The 12,181-nt window shown below is 38.1% G+C and overlaps 1 protein-coding gene across 1 annotated transcript in view; it reads left to right on the forward strand.

Annotated features, from left to right (window-relative positions):
* The first annotated feature begins 6,568 nt into the window (after nt 1-6,568).
* The window catches only part of LOC149124592 (phosphatidylinositol 3,4,5-trisphosphate 3-phosphatase TPTE2-like), a 42,352-nt gene continuing 36,739 nt past the window's right edge, over nt 6,569-12,181 (forward strand). Inside the window, exons 1-3 of the mRNA XM_089303302.1 lie at nt 6,569-6,630; nt 8,008-8,061; nt 10,310-10,363. Of these exons, the coding sequence (XP_089159428.1) occupies nt 6,569-6,630; nt 8,008-8,061; nt 10,310-10,363 (170 nt within the window). The remainder of the gene's footprint in view (nt 6,631-8,007; nt 8,062-10,309; nt 10,364-12,181) is intronic.

Consider the following 12,181-nt stretch of genomic DNA (forward strand, 5'->3'; position numbering starts at 1 on the left):
ACTGCACTTCCCTGGCCACAGCAGAGAGCTGGCCTGGAAGAGGGGCAACCAGGACAGAATCCGGTGCCCCGACTGGGACTAGAACCCGGTGTGCCAGCGCTGCAAGGTGGAGGATTAGCCTAGTGAGCGGTGGCACCGGCCCTGGTTATTAATCTTTTATCAGTTGCATAGTTTGCAAATAATTTTGGAGGGTCTTTATTATTACTGATTCAATCTCCATCTTGGATATTGGTCTGTTTAGGTTTTTTAGGCTTAATTTTGGGTTGTATGTGGCCAGAAATCTATCCATTACTTCTAGGTTTCTGGATTTGTTGGCATACAGCTCTTTGTAGTAATTCATGATTATTCTTTTTATATATGCAATATCTGTTAATATATTGCTTATTACATCCCTATTTTATTGATTTTGGTCTTATTCCTATCTTTTTGGTTTGTTGGCCAATGGTGTATTCTGTTTATTTTCTTCAAAAACCAGTTCTTCATTTCACTGATCTCTTGTAATGTTTTTCTTCTGTTTCAATTTTATTTATTTATCCTCCTGCTCTAATTTCAATTATTTCTTTTCTCCTACTAATTTTGAGTTTGTTTTGCTGTTATTTTTCTAGGTCCTTGAGATGCACTGCTAGCTCATTTATTTGGTGCCTGTTGAGTTGCTTGATGTAGATCCATTAACATTTCTTTTACTAGCTGGGTGTCCTGCAATTGTGTGCATATACATTTATTATAATCACATCTTCCTGTTTAATTGATCCCTTAATCATTATGTAGTGCCATTCTTTGTCTCTTTCAACAGCTTTTCTCTTAATGTCTATTTTGTCTGATATTAGGATGGCTACACCATCTCTTTTGGGTTTCTGCTAGAGTGGAATACCTTTTTCTATAATTTAACTTTCAGTCTGTGTGTATCTCTATTGGTGATATGCGTTTCTTGTAGGCAGCACAGATGGGTCTTTTTCCCCCATTCAGCCAGTCTGTGTCTTTTAACAGAAGAATTGAGGCCATTTATATTCAATATGATTATTGATAAGTAATGACTTGGTCCTGCCATTTTTCCATAAATATTCCCATTTTTATGAAATTTTTATTTATTTTTTTAATTTAGTAAATATAAATTTCCAAAGTACAGCTTATGGATTACAATGGCTTCCCCCATAATTTCCCTCCCACTCACACCCCTCCCATCTCCCGCTCCCTCTCCCATTCCATTCACATCAAGATTCATTTTCAATTATCTTTATATACAAAAGATCGATTTAGTATATATTAAGTAAAGATTTCACATGGAGCTTCTCAGACCATAAAGGAATGGAGTTGGAAATTAGCAACTCAGGAATCCCTAGAGCATATGCAAACACATGGAGATTGAACAACATGCTCCTGAATGAACAATGGGTCATAGAAGAAATCAGAAGAGAAATCAAAAAATTTTTGGAAGTAAATGAGGATAACAGCACAACATACCAAAACTTATGGGATGCAGCAAAAGCAGTGTTAAGAGGAAAGTTTATATCAATAGGTGCCTACATCAAGAAATTGGAAAGGCACCAAATAGATGAGCTTTCAATTCATCTCAAGGATCTAGAAAATCTGCAGCAAACCAGACCCAAATATAGTAGGAGAAGAGAAATAATTAAAATCAGAGAAGAAATCAACAGGTTTGAATCCAAAAAAATTATAAAAAATCAGCCAAACAAGGAGCTGGTTTTTTGAAAAAATAAACAAAATTGACACCCATTGTTTATTTTGGTTTTCCTTGATACTTTTACTGCAAAATTTTCAGCCTTCACAATCTTTCATAGTGACAACCATGTTTCTCTGTTTCTGTGTGCTGCACATGCTTAAGTATCTTTTTGTAAGGCTGGACAAGTGGAGACACATTCTTTCAATTTCTGTTTATTATGGAAGGTCTTTATTTCACCTTCATTCATAAATGAGAGCTTTGTAGGGTACAGTATTCTGGGTTGACAGTATTTTCTCATGAGAGTTGGTGTATGTCTCATCATTCTCTCCTAGCCTGTAGGCTTCCTGATAAGTCAGCTGTGAGTCTAATTGGAGATCGTGTGAAAGTAATCTGGCATTTCTCTCATGCACATTTTAGAACCTTTTCTTTATGTTTTACTTCAAAAGTTTGACTACAGTGTTTCCTGGTGAAAGTCTTTTCTGGTCACGTCTATTAGGAGTTTTATGTGCTTCCTGTACTTGGGCATCCCTTTCATTCTCCAAATTGGGGAAGTTGTATGTAATTTGTTCAATAAAAAGGCCTTCTAATCCATTCTCTCTTTCCACGCCTTCCAAAACTGTTAAGACCCACATGTTGAGTCCTTTGAGAGTATCCCATAAATCTCCAACACTGTTTTTAATTTTTCTGATTTCTTCTTTTTTTGGTCTGACTGTAAAATTTCCAGAGACTTGTCTTCTAACTCAGATATTCTTTCTTCTGCCTCACCGAATCTGTTGTTAAAGTTTTCCACATTTTTAAATTTGATCTATTGAATTCTTAAATTACAAAATTTCATTTTGATTCCTCTTTAATTTCATGGAAAATTTTTCATTCATATCACATAAAGATTACTGTAATTCCTCAATTTGCCTCTGGTTACTTCTAAGTAATCCTATAATCAATTTCTTGAAATTAGTTACTGGCATTTCATTAAACTTTTCATCTTCAGATTTTAGTATTGAAGTATTTTTGTGTTCCTTTGGGGGTCATGTAGTATATTTTTGTTTCTTGAATTTCTGCAATTATTTTAAAGCATTTTTGGAGATATCCGTAGTTTTGTTTTCCTCTTGATGGGTTTTATCTTTGGACTATGCCTCTATGGCTTAGTGAAGTCTCTGCTCTTTCAGAGGTGTATGAAGGGTATTAACAGAGAGCTCTGTTCTGTGTTTCAAGGTGAGGGGAATGTCCAAGGTGACAACCAAGTTGACATGCTAACAGTCCTCTTTTTTATTATTATAGGTGAGGGTTTGATCAGCTCTACTGGCATAGTCTCAGACTGAACTTCTCTCCTCCACGGCAACTAATGCCTGGGTGCTATCACTAGTGGGTGCAGTATTCATCCATGCTGCCACAAGAACCACACAAAGATCTATGCCAGCTTCAATGTGAGCACAGATCCCTCAGCAATGGCCCTCCCAAGGCAATCAGGGAGACTGGGGTGTGTGGAGCTTCCCAGAGCAACTGCTCAGAGACCCAGCCACACGCTGTACCCTCTTACACAGCCACAGTTTTTCACTGTCCCTGAACACAAGGCTCCCACAGTCATGGGCACCCAGCCCCTTGTCAATTCTCCCAGCCAGACTCAGGACGTCTCCTCTCGGGTGGCTACTGGTTGAGTGGACACAAGCTGGTGCAGCAGTTACCTATGTGCAAAATGGCGCCTGCTCTCTCTCAGGTAGTTACAGGATGCCATTGTAAGGTGGCCAGGAGGAGAGAGAAACAGGCCCCTTTGTTTTTCTTTAGAATGGTAGGTACACTGTCTGCCACAGGGCTCCAAGCCAGACTCATGCCAGTCCCTACCCACAGCTTTATGGCTGGTGGCTGGTAGTTTATTCTCACCCCACTCTCCAAAGCTGTCGCTGAGGCTCTTGGCTGCTGGGGTCCTGTGTTGTGTCTGTGTTCATGCTGCATGTCCACACCCTCTACTTAGATCTACAGCATCCTTCTAACTTATGTGGAGTTCCCACTGCAGTTTTCTTCTTAACTGTTCCCTGAGATTGCACTATCTCCACTTTTTTTTTTTAAACTATCTTCCCCTTGACTAGAGCAGTAATCTCCAGTCCCATTCTGCCATCTTGGAATACCTTGGATGTCTCTTTTAAAATATATGCTTTGGAATGATTTTCTCCCAAGCTGTGAAATCCCTTCTCATTCTCTTAACTGTCTTTTGGAGAGAAGTTTAAAAATGTGATGAAGTCTAACTTGCCAATTTTTATTTTGTGGATAGTGTTTTGTGGGGTTGTGTCTAGAAAACTTTGCTTAACACAGGCCATAGAATATTCTCCTGAAATTTGATTGACTTTTAGTTTTACAATTATTTCTCTGGGTTTTGGTTTGATGAGATTTACATATTGAAGTTGATTTTCCAATCAATAAACCTCCATTTTTTGAAAATACTACTCTGCATGGCTGATTTCTCTTTCCATCTCTGTTGTCTATTTGTGTAGGTATATACCTTGATTTTTGATTCTTTATTATTCTTTTGATTGTTTAATTGATTTATTTTTACTTAAGTCTGTCTTATACGTTTTGTTTATACAAAACTCATGTTTTGAAAATCAACTCATGTTTGCCCTCCAACTTTGTTCTTTTTTCAAAGTTGTTTGGTTTATGCTAATTCCTTTGTATTTCCACATGAATTTTAGAAACACTTGCCAATTTCCTCCAAAATTTTCTTAAAGCCTAATGGAATTTTTGATTGAGATTGCATTGAATTTGTACACTCTTTTGAGGAAGAACTGACAACTGTATTGAGTCTTCCAAACCACGAAGAAGATAAAGCTAGTTTTTGAAGTATCTATGTATATAAGAATCCCCTCCATTATATACAAGAGAAAAAAAACAGATTGAATAATCTCTGCTTTGAGATTATTCTTCTGGAGTATTTGATGTTGGTATACTCTATCACCCAACTGTAAAACAAACAGTATGTGTCTTTAAAAAAATCTTTGCAGTTTGGGACCAAGTTCATTCCATTCTTTCCTCACAATGATCTCAGGACCACCAGAATCTGTGGTTGCCATGACATGGAATTTTTGTTCCTTCATTGGCATGTTCGCAGCCAAAGGCATAGGACATGGTGGTAAGGATCTCTGAGCAAGATCCCCCATTCTATCCCCTACCTTCTCATTTTCATGAAAACAATGGAGGTGTATAGCTGGAGAAAAGGGAGGGAAGAGAGTGGCGACTGGCTGGGAGTCTTTAGGGCTCATAGATAGGAAGATAGCCTTGAGCCCAGTGGTGAGAAGAGCACCATTCTCTACCCTCTGGGGAACCTCCCAAATCTCCCTTACCCTCTGGGACCAGTGAACAACTAAGTCGATATTGGTTAAATAGCAGTGACCTTGTTGCTGGCAAGGAATTGAGTAAAGATTTGACTTAACAAACTTGGATTTAGGGAAATTAAAAACAAGAAAAGCTATATAAACATGCATACAAGAAAATATGAAAAAAGGGAAAAAGGTATTCTGAAGGATAGTAGGAGAAGAAACTTGAATCAAGATCTAAAAAAAGTTGGCTCCCTTTTAGGGGAATCTGCAGGAGTACACAAGAATGAGACCTACTGTATCCTGTTGTTTCTAGCCTCTTCTGAGCCTTAGTAAGAAAGAGAAGATTCTTAGTAATCCCAATTTGCCTTGGCTGATCCCAGTTCACATCTAAAGATGTGACTCTGCCGCTTCTCTGTATCACCAGGTTGTAGACTGGGAGCTTGGGGATTTCTACCTCCTTTACCAATGAGTTGGTATCCACTCAAAGGTATGAAAGTTACAGGTGCCTGTAGCATAGGTCCAAAACTCAAAATTGACATTTATGCCCAAATTGGACTATTTTTTTAAAATTACTTTTCTATTTATTTTTCTCTCCTTGCTAAGAGTTTAGGGGCTTATGGCACAATTCTGGCTGCCTAAGTGTAGTCACTGGTTGTTTTTCCCTGGCAATGTGATTGGAAATGTCTTGTTTTCCAGTGACTTCCAATTTTCTTACATGATACAAAGCCACTGGGTATAATGTTGAGGGACACATCTCTTTTTCTCACACTTCTTTGATTTATTCTGCAGAATATTTCAGGATGGAACTATTGTAAGTCACTATGATGATACAGATATTGATGTAGAATAGATTTTGTTTCACTTTCTGCATTCTGTGTAGCAATTGGGTGATCTTAAAAATGTCTTTTCTGGGGCCAGTGCTGTGGCATAGCAGGTAAAGCTGCTGCTCTGGCATAGCAGGTAAAGACAATGCCTGCAGTGCCAGCATCTTATTTGGGTGCATTTTGAATCCCAGCTGCTCCACTTCCAATCCAGATCCCTGCTAATGGCCTGAGAAAGCAGCCAAGGATGGCCCAAATGCTTGGGCTCCTGAATCCATGTGGGTGATCCAGAAGGTCTTGGCTCCTGGCTTCAGATCAGCCCAGCTCCAGCCATTGCAGCTATTTGGGGAGTGAACCAGCAGATGGAAGGTCTCGCTCGCTCTGTCTCTCTGTTTCTCTCTATAACTGCCTTTCTAAGAAATAAAAAAAAAAATCATTAAAAAACAACCAAGAAGTTTCAAAAATAAATGTACTGCAGGTAAACTTAAATGTTGTTGAATATTCAAAAAATGTTTTTTTCTTCTTTTGGAACTAAAATATCAAGCACAAATACAGAATGCATGTTCCACATGAGTGATCAAATTACATGGTACTGTAGATTTCCTATGTTTATAGATTCAGTTGATCCATACCTAATAAGTTCTATGTGAGTCTTTCTAATTTGAAGGATATGAAAGGTGTCTAAAGACATGGGATATAAAATTCACAAGTGCTTTTGCTTTTCTTAGATTTTGGATTGAATTTAACCACATGGCGATATGAAGAGATTCAAAAAGAATCGTCAGTATCGCTGGTTCTCTCGAAAGAAAAATACTAATACGTAAGTGATATTATTCAAATATATTGAATCTTAAACATAACTTTCAACTTTAGTTAATATGATAGGCAATCTGCACATTCTTCCTTGCTAAATATAAACTGTATAGAGATGAAATTTGTCAAGCTCACAGAATAAAGACCTTGTTAATCTATGCCTGAAATGCCCTTAAAAACACTAGTTTCAATGATGTGATAACATGCATATACCAATCACTTTGTGCTTTTCCTATGGGAAATCTGGTTGCTCTACCAGAGGGTGATGTATTCTGGAATGATAAGCTAGGACCAACTCAGGAAACCATTCCACACAGAGGCCACCACAAGGGCTTCAGTTGTTTTGTCTTAACACCTGAAATGTTGTTAATTACCACAGTAAAGGTCATGAATGTGTTTTTATTAGTGACACAGGGGCTTACAACTTGGCATGAAAATGCTAAAACTGTATGAAAATTAAAATCGGTGGATCAGATGAATGCTTATACAGATTGCCCTGCCTTGTATAAGCACAATTTAAGAATCTGAGCAAGATCTTTAAGTGTATTCCAGAGACTTGTCCCTTAGGTGGTCCTATCTACAGCCATTTTTTAAAGAAAGTTTTTGACTCCTGAATATTGGAAATATATCCCATTTATTGTATGGGTGTTTCATGCGCAGGTAGATTGGTGCCCCAAGAAAAATGATTGGCTGTCCTAGTCTGTCAGCTGGATCTGAGGGATAACTTGAATATTGATCAATTCACTTCCTCAGTAGAACACATCAGATTATATCCAAAAGCTGTACTTTGGAAATTTATATTTATTAAATAAAAGCTAAAAAATAGAACCCATCAGGAAAACTTGGTAATCGTTCAATGAGGCTGCCTACATCAAAAACTCATATTGCCCCTTCTGCTAGTCTGAACTTTGTCCCTAAGGTGATTTATTGCTGTATCCCCAACACATCTCTCTTTGGTATTCCTGGTACCTGCTGTTAGTCTCCCTAATTGTCACAATAGCTGGTATGAGGCTGGACCAAAGCCAGGAATCCAGGACATTCTTCCAGGTCTCCCATGTGGATGCATGGGCCCAAGAACTTGGGTCATCTTCTGCCACTTTCCCAGGCACACATCAAGGGAGCTTGATCAGAAGTGGAGCAGCAGGGGAGCAGAGCAGTGTCCAATGGGATGCAAGCATCCTAGGTTACAGCTTAACCAATGCCACTACATCAGCCTCCATAACGTTACATATCTAATAAAAATACCTACCAAGTTCAAACAGTGATATAACATGACCATCTGAAGATCAACCAGTTCACATCCAGAGTAACTGTAGTCATTTGAGAAAAGTAGTAAGATAAAATCCTGTGTGATTTCTGACTATATATCTTTATATTCCCTTAGGTCAAACCCAAAGGAAACAACACCCATTACTTATGTGGAATCCATCAATGACATGTGAGTGAAAAACCCATTCAATGTGTGTATATGTATATATGGATCCCCCAAAAGACACAGGTAATTATATGCAATCCTTAAAATTATGCTACTGACTATGAACTGATTGATATTTAAATACACATGTGCATGTCACTAACTTGAACTTGGAAGGCATTTTTGAAAATTAAAAATGAAGCTTCATATGACAAAAATGAATACCTCAGGAGTATTACAGAAGTATATCCAGAGTGAAATAACTATTCTTTTAATCCCTAGCCTATAAGGGTTGCATTTACGTCAGATGACATATTTTTACCTGTGTATGTATATGTGTTGTGTGTATGTGTATAGGTGTGTGCATGAATAATCATCAAAAGGAGCATGGAATATCTTTTTCCCTCCTTTCACTTTCAGTCTGCATGCATCTTTGTTGGTGAGATGTGTTCCTTGTAGGCAGCAAATACATGGGTTTTGCTTTTTAATCCATTCAGACAGTCTCTGTCCTTTAACTTGAGAGTTGAGGCCATTTACATTCAAGGTGACTATTGATAAGTAATGACTTTGGCCTGCAATTTTTCCTTTAATATTCCTATTTTTTTTTTACTTTGGATTCCTCTGTGTTTTTACTGGGGGATTTTTTGCCTTTATCTTCTCTTTTGTAGGGATGACCGTTTTTCTGTGTTTCTGTGTGCAGCACATCCTTATGCATCTTTTGCAAGGCTGGATGTGTGATGACAAATTCTTTGCATTTCTGTTTGTTATGGAAGGTCTTTATTTCACCTTTATTCAAAAATTATAGCTTTTCCAGGTACAGTACTCTGGGTTGACAGTTTTATTCTCAAGATGGAATATATCTCGCCATTCTCTCCTAGCCTGTAATGTTTGTGATGAAAAGTCTACTGTGAGTCTAATTTGAAATACTCTGAAAGTAATCTGGCATTTCCCTCATGCACAATTTAGAGTCTTCTCTTTATGGTTTTCTGTAGAGAGTTTGATTAAAATGTGTTGTCATGGGGAGGATCTTCTCTGGTCATGTGTATTAGGAGTTCTATGTGCTTCCTTTACTTCATTGTCCCTTTCTTTCTCCAAAATGGGAAGTTTTCTATTATTAAATGAAAAAGGCTTTCTAATACTTTCTCTTTTCATGCCTTCAGGAACTCCTAGGGCCCATATGCTTGATCACTTGATAGTATCTTGTAGATTTCCAACAGTGCTTTTTAGTTTTCCAATTTGTTCTTGTTCTTTTTGGTCTGACTGTATAATTTCCTTCAATTTGTCTTCTAAGTTGGATATTCTTTCTTCTAGTTCACATATGCTCTTGTTAAGGCTTTCCACTGCATTTTTTTGTTTGTTCTATTGAATTCTTCATTTCCAAGATTTCATTTTGATTTCTCTTCAAGATCTCAATTTCATGGGAGAAATTTTCATTCATTTCATGTATGGATTTCATTAGTTTGTGCATTTGCTTCTGATTACTTCTGAGTAATCATACAATAAATTTTTTGAATTCCAGTTCTGGCATTTCTTCAATCTCTTCACCTTCATATTCTAGTATTGAAGTGTTGTATTCTTTTGGAAGGCATCATGCTTTTTTCCTTATTCTTGTTTCTTGAATTGGTGCATTTATTATTCAGCATTTCTGCAGATACTCATTGGTTTCTTTGTCTTTTTGCTGTGGTGGCTTTTATCTTTGGATTATGCCTCTGTATTAGCAGAGTGTCTATTTTTTCAGTGAATACCTAGAGGTGTATGGTGGCTGTGGTCAGCGAGCTCTGTTCAGTACTCCAGGGTGAAGGGAGTGTCTAAAGTGACACACAGGTTGGGCATGGAAAATCTTTTTTTTTTTAATCTGAGGGGAAATTTTTTCTGCTCTGTTGACATAGCCTCAGCTCACCTCTTCTCAAATGAGACTGGTGCCTGGACGCTAGCCCCAGTGGGTATAATATTTGTCCATGCTGCCACTAGGAACACACCAAGGATCTGTTCAGTCCTCAGTGTAAGCTCAGATTCCCCAGCAATGTCCCTCACCAGGGAACCTGGGATCCCTGAGCATGTGGAGCCTCCCAGAGTGACTGCCCAAAGTCCCAGCCACACCCCATAAAGATTCATTTCTAATAAAAATACATACCAAGCTCAAACAGTGATATAACATGACCATCTGAAGATTAACCAGTTCACATTCAAAGTAACTGTTGTCATTTGAGCAAAAATAGTAAGATAAAATCCTGTGTAATTTCTGACTATATATATCTTTATATTCCCTTAGCTCAAACTCAGAAGACTCAAAATCCATTACTGATGTGGAATCCATCAGGGACAAGTGAGTGAAAAACAAATTCAATATGTATGTATGTATACATGAATTCCCCAAGACACAGGTAAGTGTATACAATCCTTAAAATTAAGCTACTGCGTGTGAACTGACTGATATTTAAATACACATGTGCATATCACTAATTTGAACTTGGTAGGTATTTTTGAAAATTAAAAATGAAGCTTCATATGACAATAATGAATATCTCAGGACTATTAAAACAGAAATATATCCAGAATGAAATTTTAACTATTCTTTTAATCCCTAATCTATAAGGGTTGCATTTATGTCAGATTACATATATTTATCTGTATATGCATATGTGGTATGTGTGTATGTGTTTAGGTGGGTGGATGAATAATCATCAAAAAACTCATGGAGCAGCCCACATTGTAGTGCAGCAGGTTGATATTACTTGCAGCTAATGCATCACAGATTACGATGCTTGTCCCAGTCTTGGCTGTACCCCTTCCAATCCAACTTCCTGTTAATATATCTGGGAAGGATGTGGCTGATGACCCAGTGTTGGGCCCTGTTACCCACAAGGGAAACTGACATAGAGTTTCTGCCTCCTGATGTTGGCCTGGTCCAGCCGCAGTCATTGAAGCCATTTAGGGAGTGAATCAGTAAAGGCCAGGTATCTCTCTCTCTCTCTCTCTTTTTCTCTCTTTCTCTCTGTCTTGCTCACTCCTATTCTCTCTCCATCACTCTGCCTTTCAACTAAATCTTTTTTAAAACCAAAATGAATGGAAATATAAGTTATGAAATAACTATGCCTGTATTTAAAAATGTTTGCATTATAATAAGCTTATCATTCAATTCCATTTTCTTTTTTTATTTAATGAATATAAATTTCCAAAGTACAGCTTATGGATTACAATGGCTTCCCCCCTATAACGTCCCTCCCACCCGGAACCCTCCCCTTTCCCACTCCCTCTCCCCTTCCATTCACATCAAGATTCATTTTCAATTCTCTTTATATACAGAAGATCAGTTTAGCATACATTAAGTAAAGATTTCAACAGTTTTCTCCCACACAGAAACATAAAGTGTAAAGTACTTTTTGAGTACTAGTTATAGCATTAAATCTCCATGTACAGCACACTAAGGACAAAGATCCTACATGAGGAGTAAGTGCACAGTGACTCCTGTTGTTGACTTAACAAATTGACACTCTTGTTTATGGCATCAGTAATCACCCTAGGCTCTTGTCATGAGCTGCCAAGGCTATGGAGGCCCCCTGAGTTCACCAACTCTGATAATTTTTAGACAAGGCCATGGTCAAAGTGGAAGTTCTCTCCTCCCTTCAGAGAAAGGTACCTCCTTCTTTGATGACCCGTTCTTTCCACTGGGATCATACTCGCGGAGATCTTTCATTTAGTTTTTTTTTTTTTTTCAGAGTGTCTTGGCTTTCCATGCCTGAAATACTCTCATGGGCTTTTCAGCCGGATCCGCATGCCTTAAGGGCTGGTTCTGAGGCCAGAGTGCTGTTTAGGACATCTGCCATTCTATGGGTCTGCTGTGTATCTCACTTCCCATGTTGGATCATTCTCTTCCCTTTTTGATTCTATCAGCTAGCATTTGCAGACACTAGTCTTGTTTATGTGATCCCTTTGGCTCTTAGTCCTATCATTATGATCAATTGTGAACAGAAATTGATCACTGGGACTAGTGAGATGGCACTGGTACATGCCACCTTGATGGGATTGAATTGGAATCCCCTGGTATGTTTCTAACTCTACCGTTTGAGGTAAGTCAGCTTGAGCATGTCCCGAATTGCACATCTCTTCCCTCTCTTATTCCCACTCTTATATTTAACAGTGA

The sequence above is a fragment of the Oryctolagus cuniculus genome, chromosome 9 (assembly GCF_051225735.1).
Source record: "Oryctolagus cuniculus isolate XC-2025 breed Fujian yellow rabbit chromosome 9, ASM5122573v1, whole genome shotgun sequence".
In the NCBI taxonomy this organism is placed as follows: Eukaryota; Metazoa; Chordata; class Mammalia; order Lagomorpha; family Leporidae; genus Oryctolagus; species Oryctolagus cuniculus.